The 9896-nt window shown below is 38.2% G+C and overlaps 1 protein-coding gene across 1 annotated transcript; it reads left to right on the top strand.

The window, feature by feature from the left end:
• Positions 1–5612: 5612 nt before the first annotated feature.
• LOC113227905 (lipase 3-like) lies at positions 5613–9448 on the top strand. The gene is made up of 5 exons (XM_026460995.1): positions 5613–5797; positions 7700–7904; positions 8064–8434; positions 8759–8917; positions 9004–9448. Exons 1-5 carry the CDS (start codon positions 5639–5641, stop codon positions 9391–9393), a joined length of 1284 nt encoding a protein of 427 aa, XP_026316780.1. The 5' UTR covers positions 5613–5638; the 3' UTR covers positions 9394–9448.
• The last annotated feature ends 448 nt before the right edge of the window (positions 9449–9896 follow it).

Raw genomic sequence — 9896 nt, 5'->3', positions numbered from 1 at the left:
ATAGGGTTAAACGAGTTCTAATCATCCCTCTTTTACGTTTGAGATCGTTTAAATCAGACATTTTGTAAGTGCGACCACGGTAACTACTTAAACCAACTTATACACTTAAATTACTTTGAATAAAAGTGACAAGAAATTCAACACTTACAGTAATGATCCCAGTCTCCGTACTTTACGTAAACATCACGTAAATAGTATGAATAATCAATATTGTTACGAACATACGATTTAAGGGTAAACTGCGATAACTACTATTATTCCATAGGTAGCAATCCTTATGGGCATCGGCTTACTCTCGAAACTTGTGAAATTTAAAAAAAAAAAAAAAAATAGAACCAGATTAAATGTAAATACGAGAATTAAAATCAATTATTTTCGAACGTTCTAGAACTATTTTCTGAAATTCCCACTTCGACTCTCATCTATGTGCTCGTATGCTATTTTACTTTTATATTATTGGTATGCTTATATTATGAATTCGCGTTAGTTTTAGTATAGCTTTAAAACATCATGTCGCGGTCACCAAATTGTTAACGCCAATAAATAAGACTCCATTATTTGTGTAAATCAGAAGGTTTTTTCTTTAGGATTTTTTACAATTTTTCGACGTATTTGGGGGTGCTCATTACGAATATAGCACTTGTTTGTAAATCCAAGATGACAGACACGATTTTTAAAAAAATGCAATATGGGTATCCTTATCGAGGTATTTGGGGACGCTTAATACGAATATGGCACTCGTTTCTAAATACAAGATGGCGGGCACGATTTTTCGAATAATGGCAAGTTGGGTATCCTTTTCGAAGTATTTGGGGATGCTCAATACGAATATGTAACTTAGTTCTAAATTCAAGATGGCGGTCACGATTTTTCGAATAATGGCAAGTTGGGTGTCGTTATCGGAGTGTTTGGGGGTGCTCATTACGAAAATTGCACTCATTTCTAAATCCAAGATGGCGGGCACGGTTTTTTTTAATAATGACAAGTTGGGTTTCGTTTTCGAGGTATTTGGGGGTGCTCATTACGAATTTAGCACTTATTTCTAAATCCAAGACGGCCGATACGATTCTTTTTAAAATGCAATATGGGTATCGTTTGAGAGGTAGTTGGAGGTGCTCAATACGAATATAGCACTTGTTTGTAAATCCAAGATGGCAGACACAATTTAAAAAAAAATGCAACATGGGTATCGTTTTCGAGGTATTTGGGTGTGCTCATTACGAATATAGCACTTGTTTGTAAATCCAAGATGGCAGATACGATTTTTCAAAAAAATGCAATATGCGTATCCTTTTCGGGCTATTTGGAGATGCTCAATACGAATATGTAACTCTTTTCTAAATCCAAAATGGCGGTCACGATTTTTCGAATTATGGCAAGTTGGGTATTGTTTTCGAGGTGTTTAGGGGTGCTCATTACGAATAATGCACTTATTTCTAAATCTAAGATGGCGGACACGACTTTTCGAATAATGGCAAGTTGGGGATCGTTTTTTGAGGTATTTGGGAGAGCTCATTACAGACAGCGAAAACGATTAAATAAAATGCTTAATGGGTCTCCTTTTCGAGGTATTTGGGGATGTTCATTAAGAATATGACAATCACTGAATCACTGAATTCAAGATGGCGGGCACGATTTTTCGAATAATGAAAAGTCGGGTATCGTTTTTGAAGTATTTGGGGGTGCTCATTACGAATATAGCACTTATCTGTAAACCCAAGATGGCGGGCATGATTTTCAAAAAAAAAAATGCAATATGGGTACCCTTTTCGAGGTATTTGGGGATGCTCATTACGAATATGGCATTCATTTCTAATTCGAAGATGGCTTGTACGATTTTTTGAATAATGGCAAGTTGTATATCGTTTTCGAGGTATTTTAGGGTGTTCATTACAAATATGGCACTTGTTTGTATATCAAAGATGGCGGACACGATTTTGCGAAAAATGCAATATGGGTATCGTTTTCGAGGTATTTGGGGGGCTCATTACGAATATAGCATTTATTTATAAATCCAAGATGGCGGGCACGATTGCTTAAATAATGGCAACTTGGGTATCGTTTTCGTGGTATTTGGGGTTGCTCATTACCAATATAGCACTTGTTTCTAAATCCAAGATGGAGGATATGACTTCAAATAAATGCAACATGGGTATGATTTTCAAAGTATTTGGAGGTCCTCAATACGAATATAGCACTTATTTCTAAATCCAAGATGGCGGACACCACTTTTCAAATAATTGCAATTTGGGTATCATTTTCGAGGTTTTTGGGGATGCTCATATTGAATATGGCACTCATTTCTAAATCTAAAATACTAGGCACGGTTTTTCGAATAATGGCAAGTTGGGATCGTTTTCGGGGTATTTGGGGGTTTTGAATACGAATACAGCACTTATTTCTAAATCCAAGATGGCAAACACGATTTTTGAAATAAACGCAATATGGTATGATATATAATATCATTTTCGAGGTATTTGGGGGTGGTCATTACGAATATGGCACTCATTTCGAAACCCAAGATGGCGGGCACGACTTTACAAATAATGGTGAGTTGGTTATCGTTTTCGAGGTATTTGGTAGTGCTCATTACGAATATAGCACTTATTTCTAAATCTAAGATGGCGGACACGACTTTTCGAATAATGGCAAGTTGGGGATCGTTTTTTGAGGTATTTGGGAGAGCTCATTACGAATATAGCATTTAATTCTAAACCAAGATGGAGGACACAACTTTTCAAATAAATGCAACATGGGTATCATTTTCAAGGTAATTGGGGGGTGCTCATTACGAATATAGCACATATTTCTAAATCCAAGATAGCAGGCACGGTTTTTCAAATAAGTGCTATATGGGTATCATTTTCGAGGTATTTGGGATGCTCATTACGAATGTGGCACTCATTTCTAAATCCAAGATGGTGGGCATGATTTTTCAAATAATGGCAAGTTGGGTACTACTATACTGGAGGTTTTTGTGTGTGCTTATTACGAATACATCGTTTATATCTAAATCCAAGATGGCGGACACGACTTTTCAAATAAATGCAACATGGGTATCATTTTCGAGGTATTTGTGGGTGCTCATTACGAATATGGCACTCATTTCTAAATCCAAGATGGTCGGCACGACTTTTGAAATAATGGTGAATTGTGTATCGTTTGTCAAGGTATTTGGTAGTGCTCATTACGAATTTAGCACTTATTTTTAAATTCAAAATTGCGGAAACGATTTTTCGAATAAAGGCAAGTTTCAGACTTTGTCTGTAACAAATAAATAAATCTAAAACGGGTAAATTCATATTATATTATTAAAAAATATCTTTGCTTTGTATACGACTCAAGATATGGTCCGCAGACATCAGTGTGAAACCTTTCACCAGGTTTTGTGGCTTTTTCTCTAGTACCGAATTTCTTTCGGTGTGCCTTTTCGAAAACACAGCCATCACACAACTCCTTACTGTCTGTTGTTTTTATTCCCAGTTCTCGTTCCAGAATACGACTGACATGCCTTTTGTTTTGATGTCCAAAACATTCATGGTACAATTGTAGCAAATCTTCCTTCTGTACAAGTGTGACATAAGTTGAAGGCATCGGTATCAAGGCTTTACAATTCAGAGTAAATAGACCTCCATGCCTCAAACATTTTCCTGTAACTATGATTTTACCGCCAATCTTCATGGTACATGAATCTACATGTTACTCAAACACACTATTGGGGTTCATATCTTGAGCCGCCAACACAGATAACAAATTCCTTTTAATTCCAGGCACGTACCAAACATCTCTGAAGTAAAACTGACTCGGTTTTCCATTTACAACAGTTGAAAACTGTATGCTTCCTTTGCCTAGTGCCTTGACAATATTTCCATCTGCCGTAGTAACGGTGTGAATGTCTCCAAATTCGTTGAAATCCTCAAATAAATCTAAAATCTCGCAGCGTTACGTGATTAGTTGCTCCATTATCAATATACCACATCTCAGGATAATTCTCAGCAGAAATAGCAAAAACCGAAGTTAGCCTCATGCTAGACATACCCACAGTTCGTACCTACATCCTCAGGTTTTGTCATTCCAGACTTGTTCTTAGGACAATGCAATTTTAAATGACCTTTGTCTTTGCATATAAAGCAGCGTCTGCTCTCCTCCTTTGAAGTATCCTAATTCTGTTTTAGTACCTTCTGAATTATTTTCTGTTTATTCATCTTCACAATAAAAGCTTCAACTCCAGACTCTCCGTCGTGACAGATCAACAGTGCCTTCTCGTGAACACATAACTGACTTGTTAAACTTTCTACTGTTCTATCCTTCTTTGACATTAGCATACAACTCGCTTTAAATGAGAAATATGTATCCGGCGAACTATGCAAAATCTTGCAGATTAGCAGAAACTCCGGTAAATCTGTACCATCACCTGATTTGACTAACTCCTGCTTCAAAGTATGCCACAAATTTTTCAATTTCGAAATACAAGACACCATGTCATCTGATGGATCTTTTTTCGCTTTAAAAAATGCCAAACAAGCTTCATACAAACGGTCCTCGTTCTTGCCGTCGTACAGCCGATGTAACTCATCCCATACATCCTTAGGGTGACAGAATCTCATCACTTTGTCCAGGATTTCATCCGATATGTTGTTCGTGATCAAAAGCAACGCAGTGCTTAAAGATCTCTTGTGTTCTCTTAGCATCCGATTGTACTCCCCAAGAACAGAAGTGTCTCCGTCACCGGTAGCAGTACGGTCGCTCAGGTTCTCGTACTTTGCCCTCCACGATATCAATTAATCCGTCGATGCCGTTGAGCATTGCGGACACGCGATAACGCCATTGGACCCAGTTATGTCCATCCAGCTTCGTAATCAGAATTTTACATAACTCCATTTCGATCGGATTGTTCCGCGTAGTTTATTAAAGCTTCAACAAATGTGGCCCATGGCCACTTAGAACTTATAGTTTTGAAGAATTTACTACACTTTGCTAATACTATTTATAAATAAAATTGTAAATACATTTTGCTATCACTCCTTCTTCTTCTTTTAAATGTTATGGCTCCATCGAAATAATCAATGATTTTGCCAATGTCAAGTAAAAATAACTATGTACGGTAGTTTAATATCACTATCACTATCACTCCTTATATTTTTCCATTTTTTTTGACAAGCTATATTTAAACATGACATTTAAACATATTTCTTCTTTTTGACCATTGAATGAGAGAGAGGATTTCCCTACATGTAATTTCACCTGCACCCTTACCCTTCAAAACCGGAACGCGGTAATAATCACATTACTGCTTGGCGACAGAATAGATAAAAGTGGCAGTACTTTCCTGGACGAACTCTTTCACAAGAAGCCTTTCTGCTACAAAAATATACATTTTATTAAATCATTAAAATATGGCACGCGTATAATCTAAACTCTAATGTTCTATTCAGGGTTTATCGAAAAGTCAGATATTTGGCATGATATACGGATATAGTGTGATTTTTATTATTATCCAAGTTAATGATTATTAGCAGGTGTATGATCGGATATTTGTCAGAAATGATCGATTGCAATTTGTTATCTTGGTAAATAACTTCCCTGAAATCAATATAAAAATGGTAGTGCTCTAAAATTGCTGGGAAACGCATAAGCGATGTTACGTGAGTTGTTAGTGCTATTCGCGTGTGCCGTGTTTTCGGCCGCGGCGAAGTCGCCCCACGCCGAGCATGTGGAACAAATGATAAGGAGTGGAGCTTTCAAAGTTGACCCTCGATTTGTAGATAACGTACTAGAGGATGCTTCGTTGGATGTTGTAAGTTTTAAGCATGTACTGTATACCTATTTGGGTTTCGTTAAAATGTTCTTCTTTTAAAAGTCATACATCGATTCATATGTTTTAAACGTTGTTGACTTAATTTTATAGTCGTAACGTAGCTTGGTAGTTAATACAATATGGAGTTCACACAAGAGGTCTGATTTTCGATATAACAAATTATAAAACGAAATTTTCTCAAGTGTTGAGTAGGATGAAAATCAAACTCTGGGGGTGCCTACCGCCAGATATACACACATCAAAAGTGTCTAGGGATCAAGTGAATATTTTTGAAATAAAAATTATTTAAGCAATATTTACCAAATCCAGTCTTCCAGGACGACTTCTTACTTTAATGCTTATGTTTTATTTAACCGTTTACCCCTATATTTAATTAAAATAAACTAAAATTGATGTTTTTGCAAATTGTGGGAAAAAACTCAAATTAACGGCGTCAATTAAATGACAAAAAAATGGCGAAAATGATGATTTTGCTCATTTTTATTGTAAAGATAAGAAAATTAATAATCTGTATTTCCACCATTAACACGAATCACACAATTACAGCGATTTGGCATGCTTAAGATGAGTTCATCAAAATCACTTTGAGGAATGGCCGCCCATGTGTTTTGTAACAAGTCAAAATATTGTTGTAGAGTATGTACGGCATGCATACTCGGCACAGCTCTTCTTTGAAGCATATCCCATGCGTGCTCAATTGGATTGAGGTCTGGCGATTGAGCAGGCCACGGCAGAACGTTGATACGAGCTTCGGCAAGAATGCGTGTTACGACTCTAGCCGTGTGTGGACTTGCGTTGTCATGCATTAGTTGAAATGAATCACCCAACTGGCCTCGCAAAGGGATGATAACATCTGAAACAATCCTCTCTGCGTAAACTTGAGCATTGAGGTTACCCCTGATCCAAATGAGATCGGTTCTTCCGCCGATCCAAATACCGGCCCATATCATTATTGTTCCCCCACCATATGGATGAACTTCCTGATAATATCTCAAACGTTCATGACGTCCAGATGTTCTCCAAACTCGAGTACGTCTTGTATCCGGTCTCATACCGAAGCGGGATTCATCCGAAAAGCACACATAGCGCCAGTCTTCTTCCTCCCAGTTTCTGTGTTCGCGAGCCCATCGTAAACGGGTCCTGCGATTGCAGGGTGCAATAGGTGGAACTCTGAGCGGCCTTTGGGATCGCAGACCCACTTCACGTAAACGATTTCGGATTGTTTGATCGCTTATTAGCAAGCCTGAGGAGCTGTGGAGCCTCGTAACCAACATCATGGCGGTCATGGTACGATTCCGTCGAGCAGTATTTTGGATATACCGGTCCTGTCTGCGAGTCGTGATGCGAGATCGTCCTCCATGTCGCTCGGCCACGCTGCCCGTCATGCGATAGCGCGTCCAGAGGCGACTTATGACGCTCTGTGTAGTGTTAAGAGTGAAAGCCACAGCACGTTGCCTGGAACCAGCTTCCAACATTCCGACGGCTCGCATCATCACTTCTCGGGTTAAATGATGTCGTCTCTCCATAATAATGTAAATTGTTTCGGTTCCGATGCAGATATTGTAATGATTTTGTCAAAACGCTATAACTCATTTTTATACAAAACCACATTGACAATCGATTTTCTTCTTATTATCGAATTTTAAACAATATTCCTTATTTAAATGTTAAAACTCACTAAAAAGTATCAATAGCGATACAAAAAAGTTAATATAATTAACCCTAATTGCAGCGATACTCTTAAACGTACTTGATCCCTAGACACTTTTGATGTGTGTAGATAGGTAGGTCAGGGAATAATTTGAGATCAAAATGTGTATAATATTATACTAAATACATTTTATTATTTTAATAATTAAATATAATTTCTGCAAATTTTAGCCTGATCTCGTCAGGAAGTACAACTACCCCCTCGAAGTGCATCATGTCACGACTCCAGATGGCTATATCCTTGAAATGCATCGCATTCCCCACGGTCGCGACAACCATAATAGCCCATCACCAGATAAGCCCGTAGTATTTCTTCAGCATGGATTACTTTCTTCTTCAGCTGATTGGGTTCTTATGGGACCTGGAACGGCATTTGGTAAGTAATACTTACAATAGGTATTCGTTGTTTTTTTATATTACCATACCCTACCTATCAGCGAAGCTGACAAATTGAGTTAATGGTAAGTAAACAAGACTGTGCACTTATTTATTTCTGAGATTAAGATCCTCTACTTAAGTATGATAACTTTTCCAGCCTACTTCCTCGTTGAAGAAGGTTTCGATGTATGGATGGGTAACGCACGAGGCAACTACTACTCACGTAGACATATTAGATTGAACCCTGATGCTATCTTAAACACCGATTTCTGGAGATTTTCCTGGGATGAAATAGGCAATATCGATATGCCTACTATGATTGACTATGTTCTCGAAAAGACCAACAGACAAAGATTGCATTATGTTGGTCACTCTCAAGGAACCACTGTTTTTTGGGTCATGACGTCTCTTCGTCCGGAATATAATCAAAAGATTATTTCTATGCATGCTTTGGCTCCCGTTGCGTACATGGCGAATAACAGAAGCCTTCTTTTGAGAGCTATAGCATCTTTCGGAAATGATATTGAGGTAAGTACAAGCCAGGTTAAAGATTCCAAGGTTTACCCTTAGGATTCCAAATAACGTGTTGGTGACTCGTTCCATTCTTTTCGGTTTATCAGAAACTACTTACACGAAGTTTTTGGTGAGAGCTGCATGTAATTTTCTACAAAACTAAAAGTGTCGCTGTCTATGACAGATAATGCAAGAAGAGCAACGCGCAAACGAGCAAATTATGGTTCTCCCCGAGACGTGATGTCCTAAACAGGAATTTGCTTTGTTTTTAGGTTAACTTTCATGTAGAGATATAGTTTTTAGATTTACCTGCTTTCTACTCAAGCAATTATTTTACAGAGAATAGCAAGATTAATTGGTGTGGGTGAATTTTTGCCTAATAATTTAATTATGACATGGGCTGGCCAGGCGCTCTGCATGGACGAAGTAATTTTCCAGCCTATCTGTAGCAGCATCATGTTCTTGGTCGGTGGGTGGAATGAGGAGCAACACAATGCGGTAAGCAATTGAAAATGCAAAAATTTTGTCTTCTCTCCCGGTAACGAGATTGTCAATTGTATAATTCGTGTCCTTATTGTTAACAGACTATGTTGCCAGTGAAATTAGGACACACTCCAGCCGGTTCATCCGTCAGGCAGTTCGTACATTACGGCCAGGGCATCAATGACCGTCGTTTCCGCCGCTATGACCATGGATGGATTTCAAACAGGCGTATATATGGCTCACGAAACCCCCCGGACTATAATCTTGGCAGGATTACTGCACCTGTATTCTTGCACTACTCTGAAAGTGACCCACTTGCTCATGTTAACGATGTCTTCAGGTTATTCCAAGAACTTGGTAGACCTGTTGGTTTGTTCCGCGTACCGCTCGCCAGTTTCAGTCATCTAGACTTCGTATGGGGTATTGATGCGAAAACCTTAATATATAATAGAGTCATCAACCTTATAAAGTCGACAGATGCCAATGGATAATATAAGCTATAATTAAAGTTATCATTATTTTTCTGAACTGGTATCTTGATTACTGTTATAATGCAAATGAATTAAATTATTATCTGTTATAATTTATGTCTTATGTTTCGATTGTTGCCTTAGATTATACCGATTAGATTACATACTGTACTGCTATATCATGGTTAAGGTATATAGATAGTATTTGAAAACTTCGAACAAATAGAACCAACCCTAGTTAGTTGGGCAAGCGGGGTGAAAACCTTCTTCATAGTAGTCAGCCGTGAAATGCATGTAGCATTTCAAGGCTTATTAGTTGACCATGATGAAGGTACCCATAACTCGAAAGCCTGCTAACCTAAGCCAAACAATATTTCGGAGACGACGATACTCTGAGGTATTTCTGCCTCTGTGGCCGAACGGTTACCATGCTGGACTGCAACGCAGAGGTCCCGGGTTCGATTCCCGGGCCGGGAGAAATATTTGTATGGCCTACATTTATTTCTCTCGTGAGTTGGGTGTAA

This window comes from Hyposmocoma kahamanoa, unplaced genomic scaffold, assembly GCF_003589595.1.
Source record: "Hyposmocoma kahamanoa isolate Upper Pololo Valley unplaced genomic scaffold, ASM358959v1 220, whole genome shotgun sequence".
NCBI lineage: Eukaryota > Metazoa > Arthropoda > Insecta > Lepidoptera > Cosmopterigidae > Hyposmocoma > Hyposmocoma kahamanoa.
The sequence above is the reverse complement of the archived record's forward strand: the minus strand, read 5'-3'. Positions and strand labels throughout refer to the sequence as shown.

Excerpts from the sequence above, each read along its gene's own strand:
- LOC113227905 (XM_026460995.1), top strand. The coding sequence starts at position 5,639 with ATGTTACGTGAGTTGTTAGTGCTATTCGCGTGTGCCGTGTTTTCGGCC. Across the intron at positions 5,798-7,699 it reads AGGATGCTTCGTTGGATGTT|CCTGATCTCGTCAGGAAGTA; the intron begins GTAAGTTTTAAG and ends TGCAAATTTTAG. Across the intron at positions 8,918-9,003 it reads ATGAGGAGCAACACAATGCG|ACTATGTTGCCAGTGAAATT; the intron begins GTAAGCAATTGA and ends TATTGTTAACAG.